At 43.9% G+C, this 20,635-nt stretch overlaps 1 protein-coding gene across 1 annotated transcript; it reads right to left on the bottom strand.

Annotated features, from left to right (window-relative positions):
- Positions 1 to 210: 210 nt before the first annotated feature.
- HTR5A (5-hydroxytryptamine receptor 5A) lies at positions 211 to 14,004 on the bottom strand. Its single transcript, XM_077761778.1, has 2 exons — positions 13,306 to 14,004; positions 211 to 1,891 (listed from the first exon to the last, which is right to left on the bottom strand). The coding sequence occupies exons 1-2, from the start codon at positions 14,002 to 14,004 to the stop codon at positions 1,559 to 1,561; spliced, it is 1,032 nt and encodes a 343-aa protein (XP_077617904.1). The 3' UTR covers positions 211 to 1,558.
- Positions 14,005 to 20,635: the final 6,631 nt, after the last annotated feature.

Genomic DNA, 20,635 nt, shown 5'->3' with positions numbered 1-20,635 from the left:
AAGGCAGAAAAATCTAAGAATATTTCCAAGCAAGTTCTTCCACGACCTTGCTTCTCTGCATAGATAAGAGGTCTGCACTTAGCATCATCAGTCAGTCATGGCCCCCAGAGGCTGTGGAACATTTCCTCGTCTGCTCACATTCTCTGATTAAAGAATCTTGGCAGTAAATGCAAGACTAAACTTCCAATCAAGACCGCAAATTCACACAAATTTCCTATTTTTAAGATAATTTATTATATACAAAAGAGTATATATATTATAATAATCAGAGATTATGATGAGATACAGTTTTTGAATTCATGCATTCGAAGAATCAGGGACAGTGTGGACCGTGGGCAGTTTTATTGCCCGAGATCTTTTTGAAGTTTTGTATAATGGCCTAGGCTCTATATGATCCTAGAAACACTGCATCATCACTTAATTGTCTCGACTCACTTATACAGAGGTGTCAATCTGCAGAGGACCGAGGCCACATTTTACCATATTTCTGTCTTTCTCATTAGTTACTAGTGTTGCCCTCATAATGGGCATTCCCACACCAATAAAAAATAGCAAATTAACCAACTATCCCTTTAAAGTGTATGTGTTTGGTGAATGCGCCTTCACAGTCCGTGGTTATGAAGCTATAAGAAGCCACCAACTTCGTGATGACCAGTTTCCTCTAACCCCATGATCCCAGGATAAAGGTCCTTGTTCTGCAACATCTGAATAAACTCTATACAAGTAAAACCCATAGAAAAGAAGCACATTTGACAGATTTTGCAAAACCAGTCGATTTTTCTATCGTTTGTGTACAGTTGCCTCAGAATGCTGGGAGATATTTGGTTTGGCTTCTAGCTCCTGTTCCAAATGGATGGGTTGAATTTTAGAATAAACCGGCCAAATGGAACATTCACCTCCTCCAGAGCTGTGTGTGTGTATGTGTGTGTGTGTGCGCACACACACATTGTTACCACAAACAAAGCCTTAAAGCCAATATTCACTCGTCTTGCAGCTGTGGCTATATACTTTAATATGTTCAGAGATAATATTTTATGACCAGACACTGGGATGTACATGATAAGTACTAGGGTATCCTTACTAGGAGCACAGAATGGAATGTTCAAAATAAGGACAAAATATTCCACAAAACTTGGAATTATGATTTCCTACCCTTCAGATGTGCCCAAAATGACTTTTAATTCATCATTTCCTATCCATTCTCAACCTGTCCATGTTGCTTCATTTCCTCCCTCTCATCTGCTTTGTTTGACTTCTCCGGGGCAAGGACGATGTCCGCACTGGAGTGGATTTGGGGGAGGAAAGGGCACTTCATGGGCAAAGTCCGTGGCTGGGAGGTGCAGAGTGAGCAATAACAGGTAAGTTAGGTCAATAAGGTCACCAAAACTGCCTGTGACGACCCACATTCCTGCCTAGGAGCGTGGAAGTGAGGGCTAGTGCCGAAGACGACCCCAGAGAACTCCCAGGACTTGCCTCTTCCATGTGGCGCTGGGTATTTATGGGGAAGTAGGTAGAATTGGGTTACAGGATCGCTCCTTCCCATCCCCGGGCCTCATGCTCAGTGTTGCTTAGAAAAGAAGTTCTTGAAGGCGCTGTTGTAGTTCTTGTTGAAAGCTGTATAGATCAGGGGGTTAAAGAAGGAGTTGGAGTAGCCAAGCCAAAGGAAGATGCTCTTCCAGATGGCGGGGATGTCGCAGGAGCACAGGGGGCTGATGAGCTCCGTGGTGAAGAAGGGGATCCAGCAGAGCGCAAACACCCCGATGAGAATGCCCACCATCAGGGCAGCTTTCTGCTCTTTCTGTTCCCTCCACGTGTCCCCTTCTGTCTGGAAGGTGACGGTGGTGTGGCGGACCGTGAACACCATCTGAGGCTGCGGAGTAGAGGCCTTTGCCTGGAAAAGATAAGGAGAACCTTCATGAAGAGCCACCTTCTTATGCCTGCCAGGCGTGCGTAGGCTGACGCCAGACACTGGGCCCTGCGCATCTACTTGAAGAGGAAGCCCTTGATTGCCGGGTGTGGGGCACTGGCTGCCTGGGGAGCCCACCCTCAGCTGTGAAACCATGGCGACAGAGCTGGTGTTTGCTTACATCTGAGAAGTGGCAGGAAAATGGGAGCATTCATAATAAATATGATGAAGGTGAATTCCCTAGTGCTGCCTCTTCAACGAGGAACAGCTGAAATAAACCAGTCACGCAGGCACTACATGTAATTTAGTGACCAAGGTACACGAGTAATCAAAAGCGTGCTGAATCCTTATCCAACCCTGGTACAATTAAAGCCTCGTGTTCTAAAATCTTCATAACTTTCTGTGTTCGTGTCAATCCACCCTCAAGGAATTTTCTAGAACTCTTCTTCTGGTGTCAGTTTCCCATGACCGTTTGGGACGGTTCGCTCACCAGGACACTTACCTCCCTCAGGGCTTCATGGAAAGCAGACTTTCATTCCCTGGTGGGTGAGACTACAGGGATGTTAGATATCACTCTCCTCAACCCCAGCATTCTGTGACCCCAGTGCATTTGAAAAGGAAGATCCCATAGCTCTCTCTCAATCGCACACAAACTTTTAGGCAAAGGACTAGGTCAGAGGGTCATTCTTGTCAACCTAGCCCTCTTGACTAGTTTATGGCTACATCTACAAATTGGAGTCAAAAGGAATCGACTTATCTGTCATACAGAATAACTAAGGTATAAATAGAAACACTACAGTTAAGGTAATATCACTTGCCATATGAATTCTCAAATTTGCACGATAGCCTTCTTGTTATTTGCTTGAAGAGCAGTGAAACACCAAGTATTGTACAATCAAAAAGAAAATCATAAACATTGGAATAGTTCACAACACTGCAACCCTTAAAGACAGACGTAAAGTGAGAAGTGAAAACCTCTTTCTATACCCCAATCTCACCCCAAGATAAGGCCACGGTAACCTTTCATATATTATTAGTGCATATCTGGTAGTGCATTGCAGGGAATTCATTTACGGAAATGCAACGCAATATTTAGCTTTATTTTTCAGCACAAATGGAGAAACCTACCAATTTCTTAATAAAACTCAAACCCAAAATGACATCAAGGAAGCTATTTTTACCCCTTTTCCAAGGGTGGCAATTGAAGGAGCATTCTGGTCCTGACTTTAAAACCCCTAAAAATTCTCCTCCCTCTCCGTACTTTTTCAGTGGTAACACTGGCCACTCAGGGTTGTGACAGCCCTGTGACCACCCCTTACTTCTCTATAGCACAACTGATATAAAAGAGGAACACTTAAACTAGACTTTGTCAAAGGCTCTGCTTTGACAGTAGAAATAAGTACAGCAACATACTACCAGATATTCTGGCTTTTGAGACATGGGACCCTTTGCGGAACCGACCAACCTTCCCATCTCACGCCCTGTCTGCCTTCCCTGTGACCATTAGCTTTGTCAGACTGACTCCAGAGCCCACACTTAGTCCTTTGTATACTCAAATTCCAGTTGCAAGACACAGTGAGCCCCACAGTGAAACTACCAATGGAAGGTCAACCTTCTGTAAGGATGAGATATACCCCCCACCCCCCGCCGCCATGTTGCACATTATGTCTGTAGGAGTTTCCTATTCCATTATGGAAAAAGTTACAAGGTTTCCGTTCTGGGGAGCCATCTTTCTGAATGGTGGACATGGAGAACATCTGCCTCTTTGGAGACTTTGCCCGTCCGTACGCTCAGATCCAGTCCTACACCCCTAGGGGCTGCCACATCCGGACAGAGCACAGTAGCTCATCATTCGTCTGAGAGATGGGATCACAGTGTCCGACTTTCGCTCAGGTCATGATCTCGCGGTTCGTGGGTTCGAGCCCCACGTCGGGCTCTGTGCTGACTGCCAGCTCAGAGCCTGGAGCCTGTTTCAGTCTGTGACTCCCTCTCTCTCTGACCCTCCCCTGCTCACGCTGTCTCTCTCTCTCCTAGAAATAAATAAAACATTTAAAAAAAAAGTGTAGGATTTGACTATTTCTATAGAAACTCGTCTTGGGAAAGGGAGCTGAGTGTTATAAGAGTTCTATGGAAGCCCATCACTTGAGTCACGGTCCCTGTACAGGAAGGTAAAGTGTCCTACGTGTGGGCCTGCTTTAGGGGCATGTGGCAGTCATACTACAAAACCTTGTGTTCTTCCAGTTCACCCAGGCTCTTGCCGAGGATGAGCTGTTCCCACATAAAACATACATTCAGGGGCGCCTGAATGGCTCAGTCGGTTAAGCATCTGACTTTGGCTCAGGTCATGATCTTGTGGTCTGTGAGTTCGAGCCCCACATCAGGCTCTGTGCTGACAGCTCAGAGCCTACAACCTGCTTCAGATTCTGTATCTCCCTCTCTCTCTCTCTGCCCGTCCCTGTTAATGCTGTCTCTCTTGCTTTCAAATTTAAATAAAACATTAAAAAAATAAAACAACAACAACAAAAAAAAAACCATACCTTCATTGGATCCTCAATAATCGTCTGCTGTGTAATGGTTCTAATGTGGAGGGAAGCACATTCTTAAAGGTAACCCAGGTGGTTTATTTCTAAGTTTGTCTTCAGGGTGACTTTTCCCGTGTCAATAGGGGGTTTCAGCTAAATGCTCCCTCACAGGGGCTACGTGCATGTTCCTTTGTCACTGAGCTGGTAGTACATCAGTGACAAGCCCACGTCCACAGGGCCTTCCAAACAGACTCAAGGGTCCTGTTTTAACCTTCCTTTTTATGTTCCATGGGAACCGCTTAGGGTTCTACTTTAAATTCAAATTAAATATTTTTTCTGAATACTATCTTTTTATGGCTTTCTGTGAGTTAGGAATTATTTAGAAGTTAGTCCTAGAATCCCACATGTCTCAGAGTAGCACATTTTCTAGGACCTCGATGTGAATGTTGGTCATTTTGCTGGGCCTCTCTTCATGCAACATTCAGCACCAACTCACCTGACAGAAGGAAGAAGGTCATGGATTTAAAATGGCTCTTCTAGGTCAGCAGAGGCTCCGCTGGGAGGAGGATCTTTGATGTTGGGGAAGTTTTAGGGTTTTTACTACCTCATGGTTTTTGTGTTGCTCGCCCTGTGGCTTTCTGACTCAGGAACTCCTTAGCTCTTTGCTCCCTGCTAATCAATGATTACAATAAGGCACCTAATTGAGTCTGAGGAATAGAACTCTATTAATTATTCTATCAATTACTCAGCATGCTCATTAGGACTTTCACAGAAAAAGAAGTAGTAGGGTAAAAAAAAAAGTGGACATTTAAGCCAAATTAGACTTTTCTTAATCATCTTTGCAGTGCTATTTCATTTAGAGCACACATCTCACAATTTAGGATACACATATAACATTTTTCTCAGTGAACAATTAGCCTCATCTGTCCAAATAAACATGTTCTTTGGGGAACATGTACTTATGTGTCAGAATTCTCATTTTTCGGAAATGGTTATGTACTAAATAATGATTTACTGGCTAATCATAAACCCAGTACATTTCTTTAGTTTCCTCTAACCATTCGGATTTACTTTCCTGTTAATATCACACATAATGAAGAGATTACCATCAACACCAGGTACTGAAACTCAGGGATGAAGATTGTTACCTTAGAAGTGGTTTTGGGTGATTTGGAGGTTAGATCAGCCCACTATCAGCATGGAAGAGGGACAGATGAACCGAGATGCTCAAGCTAGAAATGATCTTACACATTAAGGGGGGCCTCTACACAGGGGAGGGTGAAAACATCCCTCAGACTTCCCAACAAACTTAGGAAGACTGATTGTTCTGTTGCTATGGCAACAAGGAATCTTGTTGTTTAAACATTGACCAGGGACAATCCAGCTCTGTGAATACATACTTGCAAACCATGGCTGCCCTCACTTCTGAACATCAGCCAATTAGGATAGGACTTACCCTGTTAAATGCTCCTCTGAGCACCAATCAATTGACAGCAATCTCACTGAGTAACCTCACCTTGTGGGGATGTCAGTTCACTGCTGTCCAGTCCCTGAACTCCACGCTGTCCCCAGTCGGCATTCTGCTCTGCTCCAGATAATGGTGTTTGGCAAGTATGGTTTTCTCTCACTGTAGGAAGCAGTATGTTTGGCTTTTATTTCCATTTCAGACACTATGTGGTGGTTGTATGATCCTTGGACAGTTCTACAGAGTCCACTGAGATCATTTTGAAGACCCTCCACAGGATGCTTGGACCACAGGTGACAGATGTGTTCACTGGACCTCAGAGTCCAGTTGCACTCAGAATCTGTAGCCAGTTGTGATCGTCTCAACAGCTCCAACCAGCCCCAATGGGCTCTTCTTGCTCTCTGAATTTTGTTATCTAGGACTTGTAACCAAAAGTGTCTTTGGTTAAGGTCTTTAGGCTTAGGTCTTTGATTGGGATGTATACTATTTGGTAATTGACTTAGATCTTTGTGTAAACCAATTATATCTCTTGTCCTAGAGGTGTGCCATTTGGCAAATATGTTTATGCCATTAATGTACTTATTCTACTACTACTTGCTCTGCTTTTGCTATTATTTGTCTATATGTGCAAAGTCTGGTTTCATACGGTGGTTTTGTTTGTTTTTCCTGGAGAGCCTTTCTCTCAGTTGAATATAAAAATATAAAAAAGACTGTTCTGTATGGCATCGGCCTGATAAGCTTCTAATCCGTTCCAGGCTAGACCTGAAGGCTAATATTTTGAGGACTGATAGACTTAACACCAATTTGTGGAAAAGCAATTGATCAAACTTTGTGTTTGGTCCTTTACAAAATTTAAGGACATTCTCTGTCCTCTCAATTTGTGAAAGAATGTCACTTTGTTTAGTTGGTAATCCTGCTCAATGATTGTTGGGTTGGTGATTTCTTGGGTAGCATGGTCTATCTAGGTCAAGGGCTCAACCTTCTCCTTTAGGAACTTTGACTTCCTATTTTAATCTGCTCTATAATCCAAAATCTTGTGCTTTTCTCAACAAATGCCTTTTTGAAAAATTTTGCTTGATAAGGAACTTCTGAGAAGTCAAAATCGATAAATTAATCCAAATAAGAGCCTTAGAAAATTAGGGGGGAAAAAAACAAACAGTAAACAGCTCCTTTATTTAATTGGTATGCTAAGGCCTTAAACAAAATCTTAACTCTAAATAGTCTTAAAGCTTTTGTAACATCCCCACGCTCATCTGCTTTGCACATCTAGGTCTTGTATATTTCTACCTAGTTGCGCCTGACGTCCTAAACGAACTGTCCTTTCTCCAGGGTTTTCTCGGAAATATCAAAGCCACACAGTAAAATTGCCAGATAGGAAGTCAAGTATATAGAATTTCCGTTAAAGCCCTGGCCTCAAGTTAAGAATTATAATTTAGAATTTTCCTAAACTTCAGAGAGAAAGTAAAAATAAAAATTTTATGGAATTTGGAACTTTTTGAGAGTCTTGAACAAAATTCTTATTGTCTTAGACTACAAGTCTGTACCAGCAAGTGAAGTTAATTGAAGTCCCCTCAGATGGGGAAAAACAGACCCTTAAAAGTAGAAGGATAGAAAAGAGAGGAGCTATATAATCCAGCTGTGAAAAATTTAAATATAAAAATATATAAAAATACAAATATAAAATGTAAAAATCAAAAGCCCTTCTTTTAAGGAAAGATTGAGTAGATGTTCCACATTGTAAACTAAATAAAGATAGAAAATAGACTTACAGAAATGTTCAAGCAGTATTCTGGCATAAACCCAGCAGCTGAAGTTAGGGTCTTGCCCTATCTTTCTATAAATGGGCTCAAACTTGAATTAGGGAATTGAATAATAAAAAATACATTGAAATGTGAAATTACCAATTTAGAAAATATCCATTAAGGGACTAGACATTTCCAGATATCCTTAGAAAATAAATTAGCTAGAAAGCAGTACAAGAGATGGTTCTCTAGATGAAACATCCCGAAGGACCTCTGTTTTCAAAGGTTTGGGAGTCCAGACAAGGACCCTTGTGAGTATTGCCAACAGAAAAATCTCTGAAAGAATCAGTGTTCCATACTGGCTAAAAATCAAAATGACTATTATGTAAAATCTGTCCACTGAAGTCCCTCCATGGAAGACCTTACCACTCAACAAATGCCTACCCTTCTAACTTCCAAGGGGAGTTGTCTGTAATTACAGATGTACAACAATACAGTTTTCTTGTTTATACGGGTATCACCATAACTACCATTATCCTCAGAATTATAGAACAACAGATCCTTCAGCCTAAAATTTTACAGTTGTCTGAAAAAGGAAGCAGCAAATTGACTTGAAATAAGTTAAGAGAAAAGAAAGAAAAGAGAACATTTTCTTTAAAAGATGATCAGTTATACCAGATGGTGAAAGAAGATAATGAAAGACACATTTGTGGCTATATAGTAAATTTCTAAAGGCTTGAGGGAGAGTAATCTTCATTAGAGAAATTCAAGCAATGAAAATCTTTAATAATTTTGTGTACCAACTCAAAACTGGTGTTTTAGGATCATTATCAGAAGAATGGCTCTTTGGTCTCTATAACACACCTACAAATTTAATACGTAAGATCTGCTTCCAGATGAAACATGCCTCAGGGCTTGTATGTTATCAGATTATAGCTGATCTACACACGAAAATACGTACACACTGTGTAATTCCAGACATTGTTAAACAAAATGGCAATGGATCTAGAATCCTTGTGGACAAAAGACACCACAGAGAGAAAGATTAATTGGAACAGAATGCATCAAGTCCAGATTGATTCTTCCTAGCTTATCATTAATCTGCCTTTTTGTATAAAGGTGATAACACTGTGCCATGTTCTAGGTGGATGAATCAACAACATGTTGCCTACCGAAGAACTGTTGTATGTTGAAACCCACCCCTTAGTTCAGTAATAAAGGCTTTTTGCCCTTCGCTTCAGAGAAATTACATCACTAAATTAGTCACCACATCTTCAGACCTTATATTAAGCCTTTAATCTTGTTACTATACATAGTCAATCCCTAATGCTAACCAAAACCACCCACGTTTTTCTACTAGTTGATTATGATTCATTGTCACTTTCTTTTTCTCCTATTACCACCCATTGGTTTAACACTAATAATCCATCAACCGTATAATCCTTAGCCAATGAAAGTAAGTCTCATGATTGTGTTTCTGTAACTGAAGAAGTATCCTTGCCCCAAGCAGAATTTTTTCACTCTAATTGGAAATTATAATTACTATTCTTTGTTGATGGGTGTTATACTGAAAATATAAATAATGCACAATAGTCAATTTGATGTATAATAAGTTCAGTCTTTCTCATAAGATACAATTTCTTATCAGAGGCCAAATGTTCAACAACTCAATTGTGGCCATTTCTAGCGCATATAAAATTGCTAAAATAATAGAAGAGAAGGTCTATAAACTAATAACTGGTACACTTTCCAGACAATTCACTTCTTTAACTAGCTATAGAAACACCTTCTTCAGGCATTCTTGAGAAATGAACAACAAATGTGAATTACTCAGCCGGTGACTTAATGCTACCTGAAATAATCCTAAACTGCAGTGTTAGGACTCAGGGAGGATGAGCTCAACATTAGCTGCAGAGAATGTCCAGTAGTAGAAGGGTAGGCGTTGGCTGCTAATCAAGAAGCTTGACCAAGCAGATGAGCACATGAAGAAGACTGTCTGACAATATACCTACAGCTTCACTGAGGTTGATCTCATCTCTTGTACACCTCTGGGCTCTTTATCCCATGCTGAACTCATGCTTCTTCATGTCAATCAAGAAACAAGATTGGTTGGGGGCANCAACCTGCTTCAGATTCTGTATCTCCCTCTCTCTCTCTCTGCCCGTCCCTGTTAATGCTGTCTCTCTTGCTTTCAAATTTAAATAAAACATTAAAAAAATAAAACAACAACAACAACAAAAAAACCATACCTTCATTGGATCCTCAATAATCGTCTGCTGTGTAATGGTTCTAATGTGGAGGGAAGCACATTCTTAAAGGTAACCCAGGTGGTTTATTTCTAAGTTTGTCTTCAGGGTGACTTTTCCCGTGTCAATAGGGGGTTTCAGCTAAATGCTCCCTCACAGGGGCTATGTGCATGTTCCTTTGTCACTGAGCTGGTAGTACATCAGTGNAAAAAAAAATGGTTGGCACAGTAATGTGTACATTGGTTGACACAGTAAATTGTACAGTCTAAGCTCTGGGGGCACAAAAAAACAGTTTAAATATTTTAACCCAAAAAGAACTAACTAATAAAATCACTCCAGATTTGCTTTTGGACAGCCAGGGAGGAGAGTCTACTCACTAACGCTAAGTAAGACTTCATATTGTACCTGGATTAACACTATAGGTGAGATAAAAACTATCTTTAAACTAAAAGAAAAGGCAAACTAGTGGTCTTAGGCAGACACAGGGAATCTTTGGGACTAGCTTTGATCAGGACTAGAAAATCTTGGGTCGTGACTTGGGAGATCTTCCAGTCCCTTCTCATAACGCTTCTACTTGTCTGCCTCAGAGTCGGTCAATGTTCGGTATCCAAAGCTTAAATGCTTCTGCACTGCCCTGTCCTGAGAAATGATTGAAAATTGTTGATTGATATACAAACTGGGCACCAGATCTCCACAGATGAAACTTCATCTTCCAGGAGAATCAACAACAGTGGTCAATATCTGGTTAATCCTTGATGGTCTCTCTCAAAGCTTTGGACCAAGAGTGGGAGCCAGAGAACTAAATGTTCCCACAAACTTAGGACAAGACTGTGTGTTCTATAGGCTAGAGCCAGTCTTAAACTTGGTCTATTGATCAAGGGCAAGTTAACTCAATGGGCTTGTTTTGCAAGCCAACCCAGTAGTCTCAGTCCCAGGTCAACCTGGGTTGGGTTCTCTCCAGTAATCCCCTATTGGGATGTCAACCAATCAACAAATTTACGACTCATACAGATGATGTCAACCCACCTACACCCCTCAAAGTCTCCCATTGTCTGAACTCCACGCTTCCTAAAAATGCTATTTAAGATCAGCATTCCTCTCTGTTCAGAGAGATTGGTGCCTGGCCAGCATGGTTCTGCCATACTCTAGTAAATAATAAATTCAGCACTACCTTTTTATGCCAGATCTTTGGTAGTGTTTTTTTTTTTTTCATCCTTTTTCAAGGGCAAAGCCCATCTCTCGTGTTGCCAAGTCCCATCTCAATGTCTGACGTAGGTTAGGTTCTCAGTAATGTCTTTAGAGAAAACTCAGCAGATAAAGAAGGAAGAAGTATTATGTTTCCCTGGGTAACACAGCCTGTTGGTGGTAGAACTGTATTTAGAAATTTTGGCACCTGCTACCATGGAGAAACCAGGAGACCTGGTTTGTAGTTAACCCTTCACAGTAACATGAGGACAGAGATAGTCTCATATTGTATGTGGAACCCTGGATCATTTGGAGGTCTTGCGAAGCCAAGACAAATCATTTTTTTAAAGTTATCTGGCAGAGAAAGAGAATGAAATAGTGCAGACAAGTGTATAAAGGAAAGCACAAAGATGTCACAATGCTTTGTTTTTGCTGTCTCCAGAGCAGAGCAGCGAAAGCCTGCATCGCTTTGCAGTAAGCTTCACAAGAAATACTGTGACTGCTCTCCTTTTAAAGCTGTATTTGGTACTGATTGTAAACCGTTTACCTGGATAAGCATCCTGCAGAAGAGCATCCGTGTAAGGAGGACCCTGGAAGGTGATCAGTCCTCTTGTTCCTGACCTGGGCTTGGCGGGGGGTGGGGGAGATTCTTACACACATGGAAGTTCGAGACAGTTTGGTGCTGTGAGCACTCTTAGCCAACAGCACTCCTCGTTCAGTTTAGAAATCTAATAGGTCAGGGTTTCCCAAATTTGGGACTACTGTCATTTTGGCCTGAATTATTTTTTGTGGGGGCTGTCCTGTCCACTGTACAATGTTTAGCCCCACCCATCCCTTGCCTCTACATACTAGATGCTGTTAGAACTCTCCCCCAAACTTTGATAATCAGAAATGTCTCCGGACATTCCAAATGGTCCCTAGAGGGGCAAATCACCCCTGGTTGATACCTTGGTTCTAGATAAAAGGACAGGCAGCCTCTGACCCTCTTTTCCTTCTTTCTTCCAGAATGCTGCACTCTCTCCTCCATTACCTACACCTCTGGTCCCTCTAAGCTTGATTGACTGGTTATTGTTGGAATTAGCTACTGATCAGGAAAACACGATCATATTACAGCGCCCACAGCAGGTGTCTATCTCCCTCACTGGAGGGAACTTTCATGGGCACAGATGATGTCTTGTTCATTGTTTCACTCCCACCACCATCTCTATAGCTTGACGTGCTTAATTGAATTTATGTTGTTGTCTAGAGCCCATGACAGAAAACGGGGCTGTGTAGATTTCCAACCTCACTTAAATAGGTGAATTAGGCTCAAGAGATCACCTTGGCAAGGAGTTGGTCGGGGGTGGGGAGGGGCAATCCCCACATCCAATGGGTTCAGTTGTCATATATTTCCTGAATCGAAATCCGGGTCAGATTACTAAGAGTTAATAAGAAACAGGAAAGCGTGGTGGAGAGGGAACCAGAAGAAAACCCTCACTGTTGCTGTAGTGATTGNCCCCCATAGCTTGTCTGGGAAGGCAAACAGGTGGCCCTCAGCTGCACACAGGAGCCTGCCAGGGCTGGGGCTAGACCCAGAAAGCAGCACCACGGGCAGTGATGGCGCATAACAGACGCAGGCTCTGAGACAGGCGAAGATCTTTAATCTCCCACCAGGCGAAGAGGATGCTGCAGAATCCCGGATACTAATCCAGGAGACACTATATTTTGCAAAGCTAGTTGCTTTAATCTGCAAAGAAAAAAGCAGACTGGGTTGAAACATGAATTTGCTTTGCCCGATGTTTGACAATCTTTCTGCTAAGGCACCTTACCATCTGTCCCTTCCTTCCTCATCAAACAGCTCACTCCAAGGCCAGGAAGCTGCAAGGTTGTCTAGTAAAATAGCCCCAGACACCTACTTCTTGAGACCTCCTGAAGGGTGTGATAGAGTCACAGAATTTTAGAGCCAAATGGGACCCTGTGGAAGGATGTAGTCCAAACCCCTCATTTCACATATGGGAAAAAAAAAATCCATCAGAGATGCTAAAGGCCATTTTAGCTCTGTGATACTGAGCACGTTGGAGCAAAATCAGCCTCTGGGGCTTTCTTCAGCTCCCCCAGTCTACCCTTTCCCCTTTCCCCCCACCCCTCCCCCCGAAAGAAAACTCAAAAGCTCACTTCCTACAAACTTTCAACTCGGCGCGCTGGCGATAACGCCGGTCCGAGTGCCAGTGAAGTATTTGCAAGCGTCGAAGACACCCACCTCGGCAGCCTCCGCTATGGGCGAGGCGCTGCTGGTTTCCCTGGGGCCCACGCGGAACCTGGCCGCCTTGTAGATCTTCCAGTACACGAAGAGCACGACGNAGGGCCCGGGGCTCACCTGGCACTCCTCGCTGTCCTCGGAGTAGGTCTCCCCCCAGCCGAAGAGCAGCGGCGCCAGGGAGATCACGGCCGACAGCGCCCAGGTGAGCACGATCATGACGTTGGAGACGCGCCTGCGGGTGCGCAGGGTGTAGCCCAGGTGGCGGGTGATGGACCAGTAGCGGTCCAGCGCGATGGCCGTCACGTTCCAGATGCTGGCCGTGCAGCAGAGCACGTCGCAGGCGATCCACAGCTGGCACAGCCGCCTGCCCAGCTGCCAGCGCCGCCCGGACAGCTCGTGCACCAGGCTCAGGGGCATGACCAGAGCGGCCACCAGCACGTCCGAGATGGCCATGGACGCCACCAAGTTGTGCGGAACGCGATGGAAGGTGCGCACACGGAGAATGGTGGCCAGCACCAGCAGGTTCCAGGAGAACGTTGCCGCCACCAGGAAGCCCAGCAAGGTCAGAACCAGCACGCCGAAGACGGAGAGGAGGGCGCTGGGGCGCGAGTCTTCGGAGGCGCCCAGGCTGCTGTGGTTGGTCTCCCAAGGGGCGGGGGTGGAGAGGGAAGAGTGGGTCAGGTTCAGGGGCGAATCCATCTCTGGGTCAGGAGGCCCGCCCAGGGCGTGCGCAGAAGGGGGCTTCAGGAAGGACGGTGGCCACGGCGCCCGGAGCCACCCCGGGTGTTTGCAGCCGTGGCTGGTGGCAGGGTCGGTCTCTGGATTGTCCACGAAAGTGGCCCCAACCCCCTGCCGGCGAGCCTACGTGGGAGACGGTGTGGCGGAGAGGGGGCGCTGGGCTGCGTCTCGCAGCCACGGCCGCCTAAGCTGTCACATGCCCAGGCTTTCACCCCGGCAGAGACAGCAGTCTGGCGGTGCCGAGCTGGGCATCTCAGGGGGCGGGGGGCGGGGGGCCGGGCGCCCCCGCGCGTGCGGGTGCCGGAGAGGGTGCCGGTGCGTCAGGGCAGGGCTCTCTCCAGGCAGCGGCTGCAGCCTCAGCTCCGGGCCAGGAAGCCAAGCCGGGACCTGCCTTCTGCTCTCCCCTCCCTCCTCCGGCCTCGCCCCGTCCCCAAGCCCCTCCCCGTCTGGGGCTGCGGCTTCGGGGCGCGGAACACGGATCTACCTTATCACAGTGGGGACCCAGGCTGCGTCGGCGTCAGCTGACGCGGCGCCTCTGCCCGCCTCCCGCGGGCGCGGGCGCTGTCCGTGGTCCTGCCGCCCTGACCCCTGGGCGCGGGGCCCTGCTTCCCGAGATGGGCTTTCCTCGTGGCTCCGGTTTACCAGCGAACTTTCCTTGAAACATTCCTGTAGCCACCCCCTGCCCACGGCCCTCTAGGGGAGGCCCACATACCTCCAGTGGGTCCTCAGCTTTCCGCAGGTGCTCACATTTTGTCTGTGTGTTTCAAGTTAAGGGTCTAAGATGAGATCGCTGGCTTTCCAACTACTGAAGATTTCAGCACATTGTCGCATCCTTCCCACACAATGCCCAGGGCTTCCCTGAAAGGGTAGTTCTCCTTTAAAGAGAAAAGGCAAGAGAGTATGTACTGCTGTTCCTAGAGATGGTTGAGGCATTGGAGCTAGAACGTTTAAACTATTTCCTCAGAATCATAGAAAAGCTGCACAGTCTTTTCAGTGGGCCCTGTTAGATTTGCTCCCCGTGAAGGGAAACACTGGACACAAGTTATTATAAAAACTCCATCTCACTGGGGAAAAAAAAAGGGAGCATTTAACTCTTTCCCTGCACATACACACATGACCATATATACATCCATTGTAATTGCAAAAATATCAAAAGGTCCTACCCAGAAGTTATGACGTAAAGCACTTTGCAAAGAGAGACACGATATACAAGATAAAATAAACTAAGAAAACCAATATGACAGCAAGGAATATAAGATAGTGTTAAGCATTTTTAAAGTACATACATGAGGCATTATGTTTTTTAATTTTTTTAAAATTTGTTTCTAGGAGAGAGAGAGAGAGACAGCGTGAGCAGGGGAGGGTCAGAGAGAGAGGGAGTCACAGACTGAAACAGGCTCCAGGCTCTGAGCTGGCAGTCAGCACAGAGCCCGACGTGGGGCTCGAACCCACGAACCGCGAGATCATGACCTGAGCGAAAGTCGGACGCTTAACCGACTAAGCCACCCAGGCGCCCCCATACATCAGGCATTATGAAGTCCCGTACATTCACAAGGTTGGTCACAAATTTGGTCAAAAGCTTTTTAGCTATTTGAAAATGAGAAATATGGGTTTTTAAAAAATGTTTTTAATGTTTATTACTTTTGAGAGAGAGAGAAAGAGAGAGAGAGCAAGGGAAGGGCAAAGAGAGAGGGAGACACAGAATCAGAAGCAGGCTCCAGGCTCTGAGGTGCCAGCAGAGAGCCCAACATGGGGCTTGAACCCACAGACCATGAGATCATGACCTGAGCTGAAGTCAGCTGCTTAACTGACTGAGGGCCCCAGGTGCCCCAGAGAAATATGTTTTGTTAGAAGATTCAGTTTCTAACCGAGTACAGTAAGCAGAGGAGAATGCACTGGGAAGAGACAAACTTCTCCATTGGGGCCCATAACAGAGAATGCTGTTGGGAAATGTTGAGGAGAATATTCTTCATTAAATACTAGATTATTCACAGAGCTGCTTCACCAAACCTCCCTTAAACACACCTGATGGTGGCTGCCTATGTACAGTGCTACTGTGTGTGGCTCTAGTCAAGGGAAAGCTTGTGCTCACTCAGGGCCCATTACTTTCTCGGAGCCATAGGACCAGCTGGGATGAAATGCAAACCATGGACCTCCATCTTTGAGACAAATACTCTGAACAATTCTGGGGCCCATGACCTGGAATAATGGGTGAGCTGCACAGCCAGTAGGCAGCAGGACTTGGTGATGGTATCTCCGGATACAGATCTGGAAAGGCATCATGGGATGTGAGTATATTCCCCCACTGGCACTGTGCGCTACAGATAGCTGTCTGCATTCATTGTGAAGTGAGATGCTGTCAAAGAAGAGACCAAGCCAGGGGTGACTTGAGGGTGTTTTGTAAAAACTGGAGTGTCATATGGGTAAGAATGAAGTCAAATGCTCTCAAAAAGAAGAAGTCCAATGGAGTATTTCCAGAACTCTCTTCTTCTTCTTCCTCTTCTTCTTCTTCTTCTTCTTCTTCTTCTTCTTCCTCTTCTTCTTCTTCTTCTTCCTCTTCTTCTTCTTCTTCTTCCTCTTCTTCTTCTTCTTCTTCTTCCTCTTCTTCTTCTTCTTCTTCCTCTTCCTCTTCTTCCTCTTCTTCTTCTTCCTCTTCTTCCTCTTCCTCCTCTTCCTCTTCTTCCTCTTCTTCTTCTTCCTCTTCTTCTTCTTCTTCTTCTTCTTCAGAAATTCTGATCTATCTCTTCTAGAAACTCAAAGAGGAATCAGAGATTCCAGTTTTTTATCTTAGAGCATTGTCATAATTTTACCCTGAAAAAGATGTAAACAGTTATACAACTGCCGCCTGTCATGAAGCAGCTCTGAAATAGGAGTTTTGAGGAATGGAATTTCCTGGCATACCACTTGGGGGATGAAGTATGTCCCCTTCTCCCTCAAAATTCTTGTGTTGAAGTACTAACCTCCAGTACCTCAAAACATGACTGTATTTGGAAAGAGGGTTTTTTTTTTTCTTTAAATGTTTTATTTATTTCTGGGAGATAAAGAGAGAGACAGCGTGAGCAGGGAGGGTCATAGAGAGAGAGAGTCACAGACTCTGAAACAGGCTCCAGGCTCTGAGCTGGCAGTCAGCACAGAGCCCGACGCGGGGCTCGAACCCACTAACCGCGAGGTCATGACCTAAGCGAAAGTCCGACACTTAACCGACTAAGCCACCCAGGCGCCCCGGAAAGAGGGTTTTTAAAAAGATGATGAAGTTAGTCAGAGACTCCTAGGGTGAATCAGACTGGTGTCTTCATAGGAAAAGGAAATTTGGACACACAAAAGGACACCAGAAATGTGCACACACAGAAGGAAACCATGTGGGAACACAGCAAAAGGGTGACCATCTGTGAACCAAAGAGGCCTCAGGAGAAGCCAAACTTGATGACACCTTGATCTTGGAATTCTGGCCTTCAGAACTGTGAAAGAAAAACAGTAAATTGCTGTTGCTTAAGCCACTTAGTGGGTGGTATTCTGTTATGGCAGCTCTAGCCAATGAATATACCATCCAACAAAAGATACAACCAAAATGATATACTATGGGGGAATTTATAAACACAATGACAAATTAAGGGACATATCTACTAAAACACATCTTTATAACATGTAGTTTGTGCTCATTCTAGGAATAATTAGACGCAAGTTCTATTGTCTACTAAAGTTACTTATGACTTGTGATTAAGCCATATCATTGGCATATATAGAGATGCTTATTTTACATGTTTTTTATAATGGGAAGGTATGTATCCCTATTTGATTCAATTATAAACTAAAATTCTTTTTTTTTTTTTGAGAGAGTGAGATATAAAGTAAGTGGGGGACAGAATCCCAAGCAGGCTCCGCACCATCAGTGCAGAGCCTGATGCAGGACTCCAACTCACAAACCTGAGCCAAAATCAAAAATCAGATACTTAACCAATTGAGCCACCCATGAGCCCCCAAACTAAGATTCTTAATTACAAGTTTAAAGTGAGAAAAAATTAGGGCACCTGGGTGGCTCAGTCAGTTAAGCGTCCGACTTTGGCTCAGGTCATGATCTCACGGTTCATGGGTTCAAGCCCCGCGTCGGCCTCTGTGCTGACGGCTAACTCAGAGCCTGGAGCCTATTTCAGATTTTGCATCTCCCTCTCTCTCTGACCCTCCCCTGCTCACGCTGTCTCTCTCTCTCTCAGAAATAAAACATTTAAAAATTAAAAAAACATAAAATGAGAAAAAATTGGAAATGCAGAACATAACCTTATTTTACCCTGCTTGCAAGGATGGGAGGGATAAGATATTTTCCTACCCACCAAACCATCACAATTTTATGAGATCAATAAATCATTAAAGCATCATTGTTATTATATAAAATCCATATTATAAACCAGGTATCAGATAAGTATCCCTGTATGGTCACACTTCAAAAAGAAAATTAAGGAATTGTTATCCCTACTTTATAATTGAGGAAATGGAATCCTGGAGATGAAGGAACTTGCCCAAAACCACATGAAATTTTTAAAATACTTATTTATTTTTGAGAGAGAGAGAAAGAGAAGGTTAGAGAGGGAGGGAGACATAGAATCTGAAGCAGGCTCCAGGCTCTGAGCTGTCAGCACAGAGTTCAATGAGGGGCTCAAACTCCCGAACCTTGAGATCATGACCTGAGCTGAAGTCGGATGCTTAACAGACTGAGCCACCCAGGTGCCCCCCAAGTCTGTGTTCTTAATTGGTATGTTTTATATACATATAAATCAGGATTTCACAACAGTTATAAGCTAAGCCTTGGTCTTACTGCTAAAACAAAATACCACAGACTGTGACTTAAATGACATTGACCTGCTCACAGTTATGGAATCTGGCATTCTGACATCAGAGTCTCATCATGGGCAGGTTCTGATGAGGGGTCTTTTCTGGCTTGCAGATAGTTGAGAGATAGAGAGAGAGAGAAAGAAAGAGAGACAGAGACAGACAGACAGAGAAAGAGAGCTTTCTCTTTTAAAGCCACAGTCCTGTTGGATAAGGCACCTCATGATCTCATTTAACTTTCTAAAGACTATCTCCAGATATTGTCACATTGGGGTTTAGGGTTTCAATACATGAATGGGGGGGGGGTACAATTCCATCCTTAGCATCCTTAAGAGATTATTTCATGGTAAGAGAAAGACCAAAACTATTTACAGAACTCAATGTTATTCCCAACCAATTTTTCCAAAGGTGATCGAAAATAAAAATAACCAGAGGAGCCAGTCTGAATGGCCTGAAGGCTTACCTACTCCATATGCTTAGCAATGACCAGAAAAGCCCAGGCTTGATGTTTGGTTAAGAAGGAAATGGAAATGTATTATGGATGGGATGACAAGATGCATCCAGGCCACAATTGAAGAGACAGTGGTCCCCGCACATTTAAAACAACTGCTTACACCTATTTATATACAAAATGTCTATTGTTTTATTCATCTAGTATACTTCACAGTATAAAACAACCACACATCACAAAAGACTTAAAGCTAAGGAACAAGGTGCTGTCAGCTGGCGCAGATCTTACTTTTCGTTCAGGATGTCTCAAGCTCCATACATAAACCAAAAGAATAAACCTGCTAGTCACAATCCAGATTATATATGATAGAGTGTATTTGTTTCCTTTTTCAATGGGTAAAAGGGCACAAATGGAAATTATTTTCAGCCTAAACTCACAAATGTGGGAACGTACCTAGTTTGGAGACCACTAACTATGGGCTATTCTCTGGGTACATCATCGTAGGGCAATACACACAGACCTGGTCAGAGAGTACATGTATCAAGGGTGACAGGTCATCATTCAGAGCAGCTCCAGGCCAATAAACCACTGCTAAACTCTTTCACCTTGAGCACAAACTACTGGCATGTCATTCCATGTCTTCCCGAATGAATTACATGAACTGGTTGATTACCCTAGTCATTGGCAATTCATTAGGCTGAATAATTAATTTCTCAAGTCAGACAACTTTTCTTTTTTGTTGGTTTCCTATCACACCCAACAAAGAGCCTAAAATGTATTAGGCTCCATAAATATTTGTCGGAAGAAAACAAACTCAGAAAAAATTATGACCTCCCCCTAAATTACTGGTGTTTGTGTTTAATGTAGGCACTGTTAAGGCCATCTGAGTGGAAACATGGTAATATAAAAATGAAGTTAACTTCTAACCTCAGAGCAGGGATGCTGTACTATTTTTTAAAGCCTAGTTATTCTGAAGAAGGTGAAGTCAGGGATAAGAAGATGCTAAATTGTTATTGAAACCGTATAAAATAAGATTAGGACCCAGGGGTGGAAGTGGCACTTCTTGGATAATATAATGCTCCTCCCATAATTACTGCAACAAATAACAAGGCCATAGGGGCAGGTGGGAGGGGCCAATTCACAGTGAGCTATGGAGATGGTGAAAAGAACATAGTGACCCTTGAGTCTAGGTAGATGGGCAGCTGGTCAGAGTACTGCTTAAGGTATGCATTTAAAATAGATCCAGCACGGATGATGAGGAGGCTGATAGTAGTTAGCCTAATAAAGAGACACAATTTTCTTCCCAGTCATCACACC

This window comes from Crocuta crocuta, unplaced genomic scaffold (assembly GCF_008692635.1).
Source record: "Crocuta crocuta isolate KB4526 unplaced genomic scaffold, BGI_CrCroc_1.0 scaffold408, whole genome shotgun sequence".
Classification (NCBI taxonomy): Eukaryota; Metazoa; Chordata; class Mammalia; order Carnivora; family Hyaenidae; genus Crocuta; species Crocuta crocuta.
This window is presented reverse-complemented; position numbering and strand designations above follow the sequence as displayed.